This window comes from Macaca fascicularis, chromosome 18 (assembly GCF_037993035.2).
Source record: "Macaca fascicularis isolate 582-1 chromosome 18, T2T-MFA8v1.1".
NCBI classification, from domain to species: Eukaryota; Metazoa; Chordata; class Mammalia; order Primates; family Cercopithecidae; genus Macaca; species Macaca fascicularis.
The window spans coordinates 56,477,789-56,495,124 of NC_088392.1; the positions used below are offsets into that span (position 1 = coordinate 56,477,789).

Sequence of the window (17,336 nt, forward strand, 5' to 3'; positions counted from 1 at the left end):
GCTGGAGGCTTCACCCCAGTTACATAAATATGTGGTCATCTGTGATTATGGTAATGGTTATACAACTCCACCATTACATTAAGAACTGTGGATTTGTATACATTCATGAACTCTAAGCTACGTAAATTATCTCAATAAAGCTGTTATTATATCTGTGTATATACATCTCCATAATGAATTGCACAAAATTCTTTTTTTGAGTTGTAGATCATCTGAATTCCTTTGGATTTTAATGTTAGAGGTCAAAGCGGCAACTGGCTTAATTATCTCTCTAAATTACCCAAATCTCATGTCTTATGACTCTAATTGTTAGAAAAGTTTGGTGCAATGATGAGGAAGGACAGGCTGGCTAGTGAAGGGCGTAGCAACAAGCAAAAGAGAAAGGGGTATTTACCAAGTGTAAGTTTACTTAAACCCCTCCTGCTGAGGTCTCACTATGTTAGCCATGCTGGTCTTGAACTGCTGGCCTCAAACAATCCTCCCTCCTCAGCCTCCCAAAAAGTTAGGATTACAGGCATGAGCAACCACGTCAGGCCCACTAGATAAAATTCTATAAGTAATTATAAAGGTTACACCTACCCTGGGTATAACATACATTAAATGAGTGACAGATCGGTCTTTTACAATTTTCTGTCCACAGTGATTTCCAGTGTAGTCAGAACACTCTGACGCCTGTGGTTAGCAGCAATGCATCTGCCACGGACTTTTCTATCCACTCCAGTTTAGTTGCAATTTGAATCTCCAAAGAAAAACTCTTCAGAGTGGAGTTACTATGAAAATTTTCCCTATATTTTATTTTTGCAAAGAATCTGGAAACATCACACAATGATAAAAATAATCACCTGAATATCTTCTCACACAAATAAAAGATTAAATAAAAGATTATGTTTTATTTTTTCCTCTACCTTATTCTCTTAGACTGCCTAGGCTGTAAATAGTTTTATTTAATTTAGAGTAAGCTCTACAGAATTAAAATTTTCCTCTTCATTTAATCAATATCAGTCATTAGGATGCTACTGTAATTTAAAAGAACAACACAGAGAGAAAGTATTTAAAAAGCATTCTTTAAAATGTTGATATATTGTACAAAATTAATAACATCAACAATGATAATAAACCTAATATTTATAAAATGTTTACCAAATATAGACTTATTAGACACTTAATATGCATAATTTCATTGAATTCTTACTAAAACCTTATGATATAGAAACTGCCATTATTTCCAGTTGCAGATGAGGAAAATGATTTCAGAGGCTGATTTCCCCCAAGATCCAATGTCAGTGGCAGAGCCAGCATCCAGACCAGGTGTATCTGAGCTCTAAGCACACCTGGTTCAGCACTGTGCCATGACATCGTGTTCTTGACAGTGTGTCAGCTATTAAGACCAAGGACATGAACGTTAAAATGTTTGTCATTCTCACTGGAAAACTTGGCTCTATTTATACCACTTCATATCTATTTTTTAACTGTGAAACATAACATTTAACATCTGACTCTTTACTTTCTCATACTTTGAGTTCTCTCATTCTATTAGTTCTATTGTATTTAACTTGAAACTTATGAGCACTTCAAACGCTGATGTATCTACTTTCCTATTCTGTGGTTCCTATTTTCCTTTAGTTTCTTGCCTAATCAATTCATCTCTCTAAACATTCATCAATAGGTGTATTTGGTCCTTTACTTTTTATCCTGTCATCCTTGTAGTCTGACAAAATGCCAACCCCAAATGTCTCTGATGATCTGCCATCCCCACTCCCACCCGTGGTCTGCTGAATGGTACTGGAGAACATTACACAAAATTTGAGATATTATGTAACCATAGTCCCCAACCTCAATTGTATATCATATAGTGCTCTGAAATTATTGTTTGTCAACTGAAATTTTTCTAGTAGTCTGTGGTGGCTACTCCAATCTTTCTTTGTTCAAACCTCTAAATCTTCTACCTCACAGCTCATTTATTTATTTCTTTGCAAAAACAAAAACAAACAAACAAAAAAGAGCTACAACAGAAATGTCTCAAACGGTTGATATCTCACCTCTGAACTCCACAAATATTGTTCTTTTTGTCCCCCACCCACCTAGAGCCGTTCCCCTCACTACATTGCATCTTCTACTTTTGCAAAGATCTTGCTCCATCAGTTGTGTCTTCTGTCAGCATTCTGTCTTTAAAATCTCCTTTTTTTCTTAACTCCTGTCCGCATTGAAGATACTGATGTATCTCCTATTCTTAAAACATTTTAAAATTCTATGCAGACCTTTAAATATCTCTCCTTGTCTTTCTTTCTCCATTCCACATAGCATCTGAAAGTTGCCTATATTTAGTATTTTTAATTCCACACCTCCCAATCACTCATTTATTCTTTGCAGCCTAGAATTTTTCCCCGTTCTAATGAAAATACTTCGAGCAAGGTAGCCATTTATCTTTTTTTCTTTTATCTTTTGGTACACACACACACACATACATATACACATGTACTCCAACATTTTGTGGCTAAAACACAAACATTTATGCAGTTACCATTCAGCCATTTGTTCTGGGCTCAGCTGGGCAATTTTGCTGGTTCTTGCCTGGGGCCAATCATGTGGATATACACATCTGGTAGCACAACTGGGAATAATGATTAAAATGGTCTCACTCACATGGTTGTTGGCTGCTGGAGCATATTTCAAGAGGACAAATCTCAACAGACAAGTGCTTAAGAAAGCTTTGTTTGTGTCATGTATGCTGAAGTCCCGCTGACCAAAGCAAAGCACATAGTCAATCCCACTGTTAACGCAGGAGAGTACTAGAGAAGATACGGATCCAGGAGACAAGATTATAGGGGGACAATTTAGGTAGCAATCTGTCAGTCCATTGCCACATCATTAATACTGCTCCCCAAATGCAAACTACAATGACCTTTTCTTAAAACAGTTTTATATCATTATGGTATCATGAAGATCCATAATCACATGTTCTGTGACAGATCTGACACAGATGAAGTTCCCTGTGTGCAACTTCTTTTGACCCACAGATCTATGGCCCAAAGTGACAAGTCAAATACTGCTCCTGCATACTTAGTACACACAGTGAAGAAGGGATAGAATAATCACAATAAACCCCTCATTCAAAAAGGGTAAGAATGAAGACACAGGGCTTTCACTGATCCATACAATTCTGCATTTCATCACCATGTGGTATCAGATTCCCCAAATCTAGGACCATGAATTTTTTTTTTTTTTTTTGTATTAGAACCCAGTCCTGCTCATTGGGAATAATTTCCTGGTCTGTGTTTCTCACTGCCTCTTTGATTTACTCTGTGAACTCTTGGTTCCAGAGGTACTTTCATGTCTGTAGAAAATGGATCTGAGTTCCTCTCTCAAACTTCTTCCTGCTTCTTATAAGTTGAGAGCTCAGAAACTTCTTTGCATTTTAAACTGTCTCTTGGTTTTTAGTCTAAGATGCCATAATTCTAATGAAAACTTTGAGGTTTCATATGAATCTGATTTGATTTACCTCCGTGTCCCAAAAGCCCCAGCCATATTCTTTTGCCTTATTAAAACATATTTTCCTTGAATTAGATAATTATGTTTTATGTTCCTCTACTTTATTGTTTTTTAAATAAATTATCTTTTAAAACACTTTAGACCTACAGAACAATTGAGAAAATAGCATAGGGAGAGCCGGGCGCGGTGGCTCAAGCCTGTAATCCCAGCACTTTGGGAGGCCGAGACGGGCGGATCACGAGGTCAGGAGATTGAGACCATCCTGGCTAACACGGTGAAACCCCGTCTCTACTAAAAAATACAAAAAACTAGCCGGGCGAGGTGGTGGGCGCCTGTAGTCCCAGCTACTCGGGAGGCTGAGGCAGGAGAATGGCGTGAACCCGGGAGGCGGAGCTTGCAGTGAGCTGAGATCCGGCCACTGCACTCCAGCCTGGGCGACAGAGCAAGACTCCGTCTCAAAAAAAAAAAAAAAAAAAAAAAAAAAGAAAAGAAAATAGCATAGGGAGTTCATGTATAAAGCATGTTCACTACTCCAGAATAAAACCTCATATCCATTAAAAATTTACTCCTAATTCTCTTTCTAACCCAAGTCTTGCAACTACCAGTCTGCTTTCTTTTGAAATAAATTTTATTTGTGTTTATTTGAGGTTTACAACATGCTGTTTTGAGATACATATAGACAGACACATAGATAGTATAGTAGTACAATGGTTACTGTAGTGAAGCCGGCTAATGTATCTCTATGTTAGTCTCATATAGTGCCTTATCCTTGTAACAAGAGCAGCAAATACCTACTTATTTAACAAAAATCCCTAATATAATACAATTGTATTAACTTTAGTCCTCATGTTTTACATTAGATCTCTAGACTTATTCATACTCCATATCTGCTTCTTTGTATCCTCTGACCTGCATCTCTACATTTAACCAGTGTTTCATTCTCTACCTGTGTATTTGAACTCCCTAAAAAAATACATTCCACGTGTAAGTGAGGTCATGCAACATTTTTCTTTCTGTGTCTGCCTTATTTCCTTTCGTATAATGTCTTCCAGAACTATTTAGGTTGTGGCAAATAACAGGCTCTCCATTTTTGTAAAGCTGAATATTAGCTATATACGTACAGATGTATATATACACGTATAGCTAATATGTGTGTATATATATGTATATATGTGTGTAGCTAATATGTGTGTATATATATGTATATACAGATATACACGTATATATACATATATATACACATACAGACATACATAAACATATACACACACATTATACACACACATATATGTGTGCACCTGCACACACACAGAGACACAAGCACACCCCCTACATTTTCTTTATTCACTTTATTCTTTATTCACTTTATTCACTTATTCATCGATGAACATTCAGGCTGTTTCCATATCTTGGCTATTGTGAATAATGCTGCAGTGAACATGGGTGTGAAGATATTTTTACGAGCTGGTGCTTTCATCTCATTTGGGTGTATACCTAAAAGATGACTTGCTGGGTCATGTGGTAGTCCTACTTTTAAATTCCTTAGGAACGTCCATACAGTTTTCTCTAATGGCTGTACCGTTGTACCTTCACACTAACAGTTGTACTAGGATTCCCTTTTCTCCATACCCTCACCAACATTTATCTCTTGTCTTTTTTATAGTAGTCATCCTTACATGTGTGAGGTGATATCTCATAGTGGTTTTAATTTGCATTTCCTTGATTAGTGATGTTGAGCACCTTTTTGCATACCTGTTGGCTATGTATGCATTTTTTGAAGATAATCTCTTCATGTCCTTTGCCCATTTTTAAAACAGATTATTTGGTTTTTGCTAATGAGTTTTAAGAGTTTTTTATACATTTTTCATATTAACTCCTTATCAGATATGTGGTTTCCAATTATTTTTTCCCGGTATGTAACTGGACTTTTCTTTTTTTTTTTAGTTTGATGCAGTTCCATTTCTATATTTTTGTCTTCGAAGTCTGAGCTTTTGGTGTGATTCCCAAAAGTTGTTGTCAAGACCAGTGTCAAGGAGTTTTCCTCTATGTTCTTTTCTAGGAGTTTTATGGCTTCTGATCTTACATTTATGTCTTTCATCCATTTTGAATTGATTTTTGTATATTGTTTAAGATAAGATCCAATTTCATTCTGTTGGTGATAGAAATTCAGTTTTCCCTGCATCATTTATTGAAGAGACTATTCTTTCCTCATTGTGTCCTTTTGATGCCCATGTCAAAAATTAGTTGTCCATTTATGTTTTAACTTATTTCTGGACTCTCTATTCTATTCCATTGGTCTATGTTTTTGTTTTTAATGCCAGGACTATACTGTTTTGATTATGATAGCTTTGTAATATAATTTTAAATCAGGAAGTCTGATGCTTCCAACATTACATTTTTTCCTCAGTATTGTTTTGGACTTTTGGTGTTTTTTATGGTTCCGTATTAATTTTATATTCTTCCTCTATTTCTGTGAAAATAGTCATTGGAATTTTGATAGACATGGCATTAAATCTACATATTGCTTAGAGTACTATGATTATTTTAGCAATATTAATTCTTCCCATTTGTGAACACCTATTTATTCATTTATTTGCATCATGCTCAATTTCTTTCATTAATGTTTTATAGTTTTAGTGTGCAAATCTTTCAGCTACTTGATTAGACTTATTCCTAGGCATTTTATGCTATTATAAATGGGACTGTTTTCTTAATTTCTTCTTCAACTAGATCATTATTCATGTATAAAAATGCTACTAATTTTTGTACATTGATTTTGTATCTTGCAACTTTACTGAATTCATTTATTAGTTCTAACAGGTTTTTTGTGTAGCGTTGAGGTTTTCTGCTTATAGGATCATGTCATCTGCAAATAGAGATAATTTTCCTTTTTTCATTTTCAATTTTGATAGCTAGATCTATTCTGGATATTTGATATAAATCAAATCATACAATATGTGACCTGCATTTTTTTCACTTGACATAATGTGGGAGGTCCATCCACATTGTAGTATGTATCAGTAATTTGTTTCTTTTTATAGCTGAATAATATTCTATTGTGTACATATACTACAGCTGGTATCTGTCCATCTGTTGATAGTCATTTGGGTTGTTTCCACCTTCGTCTATAGTACATAGGGCCACTATGAACATGCATGTAGTATGTATTATATACTTATGTATTACATAATATAAGGATTTGATTAAGTACCTGTTTTCAGTTCTTTTGAGTATATACCTAGGAGTGGAACCGCTGTGTCATGTGATGATTCTATATTTAACTTATTGAGAAACCATCAAATTATTTTCCATAGCCCAACAATTTTAAATTCCCACCAGCAATATAAATGGGTTCTAATTTCTTTACATCCTTACTAGCACTTGTTATCATCCATTAAAAAATTTTTCTAACATAAGGTTAATTATTTTCTTATTTTTGCAGTGGAAAATAGAAGGTTTTGTGAATACTTTTTGTCTCAACAATATCATTTAGATATTTAAATATTTGGTGATAATTTCCAATAAAAATATAGAGCTAAATAAAGAAGGACAATGAAAATGCTATATTTATCAAGCAAAAGTTTGTGGGCAATGTGGCTTAGAGCTGTAAGTAAATGAAGTGTTTCATTTCCCCTATAATGTAGTAATTTTTTAAACTACATCCAATCGGGCAGTTTTAGCTCCCCCTCCACCTTTGTTTTCATTTGCTATTTTGATAAAATCAGAAATAAGAATTGTATGCAGTCTTGTGTTTAGTTTGATATAATTGATTATATTAGATATTTTAAAGCGTCTACATACCACAATTATTTATGAAAAGTGAAATTCTAAGCTTAATTATAATCTGGAATTTTATTTAAAATAATAATTTAAAGTGACTTTGAGAAACTTCCAAAATTTGTCCAAATTTTTCAGATAGGCAGTTATTAATGTAAAACTTCAAATGTTTCTCTGGAGTTGTAGGCCTTCTCTGTGTTAACTGCTTCAGTATCCTGAACAAATAGTGTTTAAATGCTAGGTACCAGAAATTTTGCCTCCAAATATCAGATCAAAGACTGACTAAAATAATTTTTTAATTATTTCTTTGTTACTTCTAAACAATGTTGCTAAGGTAGTGTTTTGATATATTACCTTAAAACGTTTCTTCATATGAAATTGCACTCTGCTTCAAACATTTTGAGTAATAATGTTTTATTTTTATAAAATGATTTTCTATTGAGCTATAAAGAAGACCAAACTGAGAATATTAATTATTGCTAACTTGTTGAAGACTTCAGAAGTTTGGATAATTATATCACAATTCACTGAAGTGCCTCTTAACCAATTTTCCCCAGACTCTCTTGTGATACTTAAACTTCAAATGGCTTCTTAGAACTGCCATGTAAATCAACGTCATGTAGGTTTCTGCACTATGCAGGACTGTGAATGCCAGTTTCCAAAATCAAGGAATAACATTTTCCTGATTATTAATTAGTTTAGAATCTTATTAACATGCTCACTGAATTTTTATTCTCTTCTCTGCAAAATGCCAATTTATCTTCTGCCATTTTCTTTTGGGTTTACTTGTATTTTCTTATTGACTTGTAGGAACTTGTTACCTTTAGTAAGTTGTATGTGTTGTAAACACTTTGTCTCAGTTTGTGACGTGTCTTTTTACTTTATTAACTTTAATGTAATTAAATTTATCACTTTACTTTTGCTTTTAAGTGATTTGTGTCTTGTTTAAGAAGAATTTCCATACCACAATCCTATGACAGTTTTACTTTATAGCTACTAAAATTTTAGTTTCTCTTAGGAGATTTGCTTAACAATGTGAAATTGATTTCTTTTTGCATATGAATGGAATAGATGGCTAATTTTACTTTTTAAAGAAAATGAGTTTTTCTACATTGATTTCATTTCAAATCCAGTCATTTCTTATAAATCAGCCATACCATATCCATCATACATCAAAGTTTCGTATATGATTTTACTTATTTCTGGCCCTTTCCATCCCACTGGTCAATTTTACCTCCCTATGCCAATATCTGGTTTCACTCATTTACATGAGTCATAATATGTTTTGATATCTGATGTGGTGGTTCTTTTTACCTTTTTAGAGTTCTTTGGGTATTCTTGATACACTGCTCTTCCATATAAATTTTAGAATAAGCTTGTCATATTATATGAAAAAATCTGTTTTGATTTTAAACATAATTGCATTCATCAGTTTTTTTATTATGTATATGAATTTAGTCTTTTTCATGATTTGATCAATGAGGTACCACATATACAACAGTGGTCTCATGAAATTCCATTATTGTATTTTTACTGTACCTTGTCTATATTTTGATATGTTTAGATACACAAATACATTGTGCTATACTTGTCTACAGCATTCAGTATGGTAACACACTGTGCATGTTTGTAACCTAGGAGCAATAGGCTATACCACTGAGGTTTGTATAAATATACTCTATGATGTTTGCACAATGACAGAATTGCCTAGCAATGCATTTCTGAGAATGTATCACTGTCATTAAGTGACACATGACTGTATATGTATATATTAATGTGGATGTGTGTGTGTTTACACACACATGCATACACATATATATCATATAATTTTTTTGTTCAGATTTTGGTAGGATATGGGAACTAGAGAGAAGTAATCATGTATGCCAAATAAACGTCTTGAATTAGAGATAATCTATGAAACCTGTAACATTCTGGTTTTGCATTTTTGATAATTTATGACTTATACAACCCAAGGTACTCTTAGAATATATCTGTAGAAAATAACCCCTGCCAATGACTTTATAGGCCAGAAAAGGCATAATATTATGGAAAACTAAATATGTGAACTCACGTGTAATTTTGTATTCACTACTCTTTGGTAACACATTAAAATTCAATAGATGTCATGTACTTCTGACAGTTAGGAAAGTCTTTTGGAATAAATAGCATTTGAAGTGTCCCTTGATGAATGTGTAAGATTTAGAATCACAGAGACAAAGGTCAGAACAATTAGGTAGGGTTAAGAATAAAACAATATGAATAGATAGGAGATTTGTGTACTTCTTGGGAAACAACTGTAAACCAATAAGTTTCTGAGACAGGTCTTAATCAATTTAGAGGTTTATTTTGCCAAGGTTAAAAACCATGGTCCATGACAGCCTCAGGAGGTCTCAAGAGCATGAGCCCAAGGTGATTGGGTTACAGCTACATTTTATACATTTTAGGGAAGCAGAAGTTACAGGGAAAGACATAAATCAATACATGCAAGTTGTATATTGGTTAGGCCTGGAAAGGTGGGACAGCTATAAATAGGGACTTCTAGGTCATAGGTGAATTCGGGTTTCCTGATTGATAATTGGTTGAAAGATATGACTTGCCTGAATTGTTGAATTCACCATTAAAAAAAGAAAAAAAAAAAAGCCAAAGTTCTTGTCATATTGATGAAGCCTCCAGGTAGCAGGCTTCAGAGAGAATAGATGGTGAATGTCTCATATCAGACCTTGAAAGATGTCAGGCTCACTAAAAAGGACCTAGTAAGGGCAACAGCTTCTCTACAGAATGCAAATTTCTGCCACAAAAGACGGTTTTGAAGGACCGTTTCAGAATATGTCAAAGAAATATATTTTAGAGTGAAATACTTTGATTTCTTTCAAGGCCTGTTATCTGTCAGGTGATGCTATATCAGAATCAGGTGGGAATTTGGTATATTATTGCTACAAAGAGTCTTTTTTGTTTATCTTAAGATTTCTGTTTTAATTTTAAAGCTGGTCTGTTGTGTCTAGATTACAAAGGCAGGAGGTCATAATGAGTCATGTCTAATCCCCTTTCCCATCATGTCCTTAACTAGTTTTTTAGATTTCTTTGGGGTCCCCTTGGCCAAGAGTTGGGGGGAACTACTCAGTCAGTTGGGGGGCTTAGAATTTTATTTTTGGTTTACACAACCGAGAGTATAAGTAGACAAAAATATAGTGAAGTAGAGATATGTAAAGTAGAGAATTGACAAGTTTAAGTGACGTTTATTCACTGTTTTTTAATATGTTTAAGATTTGATTTTTATTGAGATCTTTTGTTTTGACAGTTTGAAACTTCTTTTGAAGAATGGTAAGAAAATTTCATGCTTTTTAAAACTATTTTATTTTTAATGTCAAAATTTCAGTCATCTGCTATAATCCAGTTTAGCTTCAAAAGGAATAGAAAATCGAATGCAAGATTTTTCACAATAGATATTACAATATATTTTTTAAAATATGAGAATTAGGACATCACTGATAATGGCAAAATAGAGATCTCCAGAGCTCCATTCCTCCACAAAAACAACTATAAAATTTGCAAAAACATTGGTCAGAATCAACTTTTGCAGAAATCTGGAATCCAGTAAAAATTTAATAACCAGTAGGGGAAAATTCAATGAAGAAGGAAGCTGCTACATTGCATTAAGAGAGCACTGTGGCATTGTAATTTGCCTGCTCCGCATTCTCCAGCCTTCAGACTGGTGGCAGCTAGAAAGAGAGCAGTGCACACCTGTGGTGTAGATTCCTAGTGCCAGAGGGAATAATAGGAACATCATTCTCAAAGAATTGTGTTTGAGTGGTCTGATAGCTCCTGGAAAGACTAGCATAAGGACTTTGCTTGACTTGGAGCAATCACAAGGCTGGGGCTACTTACAGGCAGTGTTTGCAAAAAGCCTTTAAAGGCATATACTTGCCACAGCAGCCTGAGGCTATAGATAACAGCTAGGACAAGCATTAACCAGACCAAAATTCCCGTGAAAAAATAGGTTGGAAAAAGGGATAGATACATGAAAGAAAATCTCTCAATATACTCGAGATTTGAAAGAGCACAGAGGGCTGGAAGAATGTTCAAAAAATACTGAGAAGATCCTAATCTTACTTCTGGCTGACCTTTAAGATCTGCATAGGCAGGAATTGAAGGCAGAGTCAGTGTTGTAAACAGCCTAGGCAAGCCTGGAAGGATTACCCTAAGGCAGACCAAATCTGCTAAGATTGGAAAGTATTGTTTTTCTTTTTTCTTTCTTTTGTTTCCAGCCATTTAAGAGAACTCACACAAAACACTAGCTCACCAGTAAGCTAAGGAAACAGATTTCAATGATTACACATGACAAATAATACAGCCATTATGAGAGTGTTCCTGAAAGTCACTAAACAAACAATAACCCACTACAGGCAGAAATAGCAAATCCAATGGTGTAATATGGTTTTTATTTCACATTAAAATATTCAAAATGTCCAGTTTTCAAAAAGTAGATATGAAGAATGCAAAGAAAAGAAAGTTTGGCTCATTCACAGTGAAAAAGGATAAATTCACATAAACTGTTCTCAAAGGAACCCAAAATTTGACTGGACAAAGATAAATCAATTGGCTTAAATTATCTTCAAAGAGATAAAGGAAACCCTGAACAAATAACTAAAGCAGAAAAGTGATGTTTCAACAAATGTAAAATCTCAAGATAAATTATAAAAATTAACCAAATGGAAATTCTAGGCAGGGCGCAGTGGCTTATGCCTGTAATCCCAACACTTTGGGAGGCTGAGGTGGGTAGATCATGTCAGGGGTTCAAGACCAGCCCGGCCAATATGGTGAAACCCCATCTTTACTAAAAAAAAAAATACAAAAATTAGCTTGGCATGGTGGCATGCACCTGTAGTCCCAGCTACTCAGGAGGCTGAGGCAGGAGGATCACTTGAACCCAGAAGGCGGAGGTTGCAGCGAGCCAAGATCGTGCCACTGCACTCCAACCTGGGCGACAGGTGAGACTCTGTCTGAAAAAAAAAAAAAAAAAAAAAAAAAATTCTAGAGGCAAAAAATAAACTAACTGAAATTAAAAACTTCACTAGAAGGGTTCAGTAGCAGCTTTGACCAGTCAGAATAATCAGTGAACTTGATGATAGGTTAATAGAGATTATCTAGTCTAAGAAAGAAGAAAGACAAGAGAATAAAGAAAAATGAAAAGTGCCTAATAAGCCTAAGGGATACCATCAAGCATAATAGCAGTCAAAAAGTGTGAGAAGAAAGGGATAGAGAATGAAAAAATATTTGAAGAAACACTGGCTAAGAAACTCCTCAATTTGATAAAGACTTAAATCTATGCATCCATCAAACTCAGTGAACTCCAAATAAAATCAAGTCAAACAGATCCACACCAATATACATTTTAGTTAACGTGTCAAATGCCTGGGACAAAGAGAATCTTGAAAACAGCACAAGAGAAGCAACTTTTCATGTACCAGGGACCCTCAGTAAGATTAACAGTGAATTTTTCATTAGGAATTGTGGAAGTCAGAATGCAGTGGGGTGACACATGTAAATGCCAGAAGGAAAAAAAGAAACTGCCAATGAAGAATTCTGAATCCAGCAAGAATATCCTTCAAAAAGAAAAGAGAAATGAAGGCATTCTCAGATAAACCAAAGGGGTGTATCACTAGCAGTCCAGTTCTATAAGAATCCTATAAGTAGTCTTTCAGGCTGAAATGAAAGGACACTAGAGAGTAACTGGAAGCCATATGATAAAATAATAAACAATAATAAAGTTAACTTCAAAGGTAAGTGTTAAATCCAGTATAAGTGTATTTTTGTTTTGTAATTCTGATTTGTTTCCCTATGTGATTATAAGGTCAAATGGATAAAATTCATAATAATAAATTTCTGCTAATGAACACAAAATGGATAACTATGTAATTGGTGAAACTGATACCATAAGAGAAAGGGCAGAGATGTAAAGGAACAGAGTTCTTTATATATAACTAGATAGGTATACTAGTGAAGCTACATTGATTTTAATTCAGGTTTTATAGAGTTAAGGTATTAATTGTAATCCTCAGGATAAACACTTAAGATTCTACTTTAAAAAATACAGGAAAACAAAGACAGGCAAACTAAACAATATATAGAAAAAAATCAACTAGTTACAAAGAAGGCAGTTATGGAGGAGTTCAGAAATAAATAATATAGAAAATGAATAGCAAAATGGCAAAAATAAGCCCTTATCAGTAATTAATTTATATGTAAATGAATTAAACTCTCCAATTGAAAGGTAGAACATGGTAGAATGGATAAAAATAGATAATCCAACTATATTCTGTCTGTAAGAGTCTCACCTGAGATACAAAAGCATAAGTAGTTTACAAGCAGAAGGATGAAAAACCATATTCCATGCAAATAGTAAGTAAAAGAGAGCTGGAGTGACTATACCAATGTCACACAAAATAGGCTTTAAATCAAAGCCTGTTACAGAAGACAAAAGACTTGATTCATTGATAAAAGTGTCATTCTACCAAGAAGATATATAAACTATAAATATAACACACCTAACAATATAACCTCAAAACAGACATATAAACTAACGGAAGTGAAGGGAATAATAGACTGTTCTACCACGGGATTTTGAGAATTTAATGCTCCCACTTCCAATAATGGATAAAATAACTGAACAGAAGATCAGTAAATAAATAGACTTGAATAACATGAACCAACTAGACCTAACCAGTTTATACAGAATACTCCACTTAACAACAGCAGAAAACACATTCTTCTCATGTGCACATGGACCATTCTTCAGCATAGATCATGTATTACACCACAAAACAAATTTAAATGAAACTAAAAAGATCAAAATTATACATGGCATTTTTTCTGACCCAATAGAATGAAACTGGAAATCAATAACAAATGGAAACCTGGAAATTTCATATATATGTGGAAATTAAACAAATGATGTTTTACAAACCAGTAAGTCAAAGCAGTAATCACAGGGGAAATTAGAAAACACCTTGAGGTGAGTGAAAATGAAAACACAATGTAGTTAAACTTACAAAATGCAGCAAAAGTAGTACACAGAGGGAAATTTAGAGCTATAAATGCTTACATTTAAAAAGGGGATCTCAAATCCAGTAACCTAACTTTATACCTTAAGGAAGTAGAAGAGGAGGAGTATGCTAAACCCAAAGTTAGCAAAAGGAAGGAAATAAAGGTTAAAGTAGAAATAAATGAAATAGAGACTAGAAAAGCAGTACACAGAATCAATAAAAACAAAAGTTGTTTCTTTGAAAAGAACAATGAAATTCACAAACCTTTAGCTAAACCAAAAATAAAAAGAAGACTCAATTACAAATTAAATAATACAAAATTTGAGACACTACAACAGATTCTGCAGAAATAAAGAGGATTATAAGAGGATACTAGGAACAAATGTGTATCAACAAACTATCGAAGATGAAAGAGACTAATTCCTAAAAACACGTAAACTACTAAAACTGTCTCAGGAAGAGGTAGAAAACCTGAACAGACCTATGACAAATAATGTGATTGAATCAATAACCAAAAACTTCCCCAACAAAAAAAAATCTCAGGACCACATGGCTTCACTGGTAAATTCTACTAAACATTGAAAGAAGAATTAATATCAGTCCTTCTCAAACTCTTCCAAAAAATCGAAGGGAATAATTTCTAAGTCATCTTATGATCCCAGCAATAACCTGATAGTGAAACCAGACAAAGACATCACAAGCAAACTATAGAATATACATGAATATACATGACAGGCCAGGCACAGTAGCTCACACCTGTAATCCAAGTACTTTGGGAGGCCAAGGCAGAGGATCACTTGAGCCCAGAAGTTGGAGACAAGCCTAGGCAACATCGTCAAAACCCATCTCTACAAACAAACAAACAACAACAACAAAAAAATTAGCCAGGTGTGGTGGCACATGCCCGTAGTCTTAGCTACTCCAGAGGCTGAGTTTGGAGGAGTGCTTGAGCCCAGGAGATCAAGTTTACAGTGAACTGTGATTATGCCACTGTACTTCAGCCTGGACAACAAAACAAAACAAAGAAACAAAAAAATGACAAAATCCTCAACAAAATACTATCAACCTGAGTCCAGCAACGCATTAATATAATTATACACCCAGACGCGGTGGCTGACACCTGTAAACCCAGCACTTTGGGAGGCCGAGGCGGGTGGATCACCTGAGGTCAGGAGTTTGAGACCAGCCTAGTCAATATGGTGAAACCTGGTCTCTACTAAAAATACAAAAATTAGCCAGGCGTGATGGTGGGCGCCTGTAATCCTAGCTACTCAGGAGGCTGAAGCACAAAAATCACTTGAACCTGGGAGGCAGAGGTTGCAGTGAGCCAAGATCGCACCACGGCACTCCAACCTGGGTGACAGAGTGAGACTTTGTCTCAAAAAAAAAAAAAAAAAAAAATTATACATCATGATCAGTGAGATTTATCCTAGAAATGCAAGAGTAGTTTAGCATACAAAAATTAGTTAAATGTGACACAAGCCCACACCTTTCATAAAACTACATTGTAAGGGAATGTATTAAACACAATAAAGGATATTTATGAGAAACCTTTAGTTTATATTATACCCATGGTGAAGACTGAAAGTTTTCATGTTAAGAACAGGAGCAAAACAAGGATGCCCACTCTTTCCACTTTTCTTCAACATTAGAACTCTTGCATATGGCTGGTGTGAATATAAAATAGTTTAGACACCAAGAAACAGTTTGTTGGCTCCTCAGAAAGTGAAACCTAGAATTAGCTATCACTTAGCAATTTGACTCCAAGATACATATCCAAAAGTATTCAAAACATGTTCAAACAAAAATTCATATACAAATGTGCAGAACGTCTGTATTCACAGTAGCCAAAAGGTGGACACAATCCCCAAATCCATCAGTGGATTAATAGATAACCAAATGTGTTGTGTATACACAATGGAATATTATTCTACCATTAAAATAAATAAAATTCTACATACTGCAACATGGAGAAATCTTGAAACTATTATGCTAAGTTTAAAAAGTCACAAAAGGTCCCTTATATGATTCTATTTCTATGAAATATTCATAAAAGTTCATCCACAAAGAGAGCAGATTAGTCATTGCTATGGAAAAGTGCATTGAAGAAAGGGAAAAGACTGCTTAATAAGTAGGGTATGTTCTTTTGAAGTGATGAAAATATATTGGAATGAGATGGGATGATAGTTGTACAATATTGTGAATGTATTAAATGCCACTAAAGTTTCCACTTTCAGATGTTTAATATTATGGGAATTTGGCTCAATAAAAAAATAGAAAAATTAGCATAGAATTTTACAGGTCCAAGAATTAACTGAACTTTATAAGATACACAAAATGATCTAATTATTATAATAAGTTACTATATAATGTAAATGGTGTTAAAAGCCAGCAAGGAAAGTACTTTTAATAGTTAATGCTGGACAGTTATTTTTCAATTTTTTAAAAGAAAACAGATGAGAAAAAATACACTTTTCAACAAAAATATTCTGAAATAAATATGAAAACTAAAGGAAGAAAATATAAAGAATATTTCTCTGACCTTGGAATAGACAGACTTAGCTAAATAAGTTATGGAACAATGACAAGAAAAATAATTTGTAGCTATTAGAAATATAAAATGGTAGTAAAATACACTGAAAATAATTTCAATTAACTAAAGCAGAATGTATAATTGTGACTCTAATTTTATAAGAATTGAAATAACATTAGACTACTCTATGTGATCTCTGAAGAATAAATAAATATGGATTACATTATTTTTATGATTTTTTGGTATGTATATAGTTTTCTTAATTTAGAATACTTCTTTAATAAAAAATAATGTAATGAAAATTTCAAAAAGAAATTCTCTGCTTTGTTGTTGATACCAATTTTCTTGTAACTTTGATCAGAGAAAAAACACTTCTAAAAATGTATAATGAAGGCTAGTTTAGGATTCTAAAATCAGACCAGAGAAATATGGAGAAATGGTTTATTATTCAACATATAGAATTTTAGTTAGAAAGGAAATAACATTTTAATTTA

The 17,336-nt window shown here is 33.9% G+C and overlaps 1 protein-coding gene across 1 annotated transcript in view; it reads left to right on the forward strand.

Moving 5' to 3' along the window:
- CCDC178 (coiled-coil domain containing 178) overlaps positions 1-17,336 on the forward strand; it is a 462,699-nt gene that overhangs the window by 70,701 nt on the left and 374,662 nt on the right. The window contains exon 7 of the mRNA XM_074022193.1: positions 10,565-10,587. Coding sequence (XP_073878294.1) covers positions 10,565-10,587 — 23 coding nt within the window. The remainder of the gene's footprint in view (positions 1-10,564; positions 10,588-17,336) is intronic.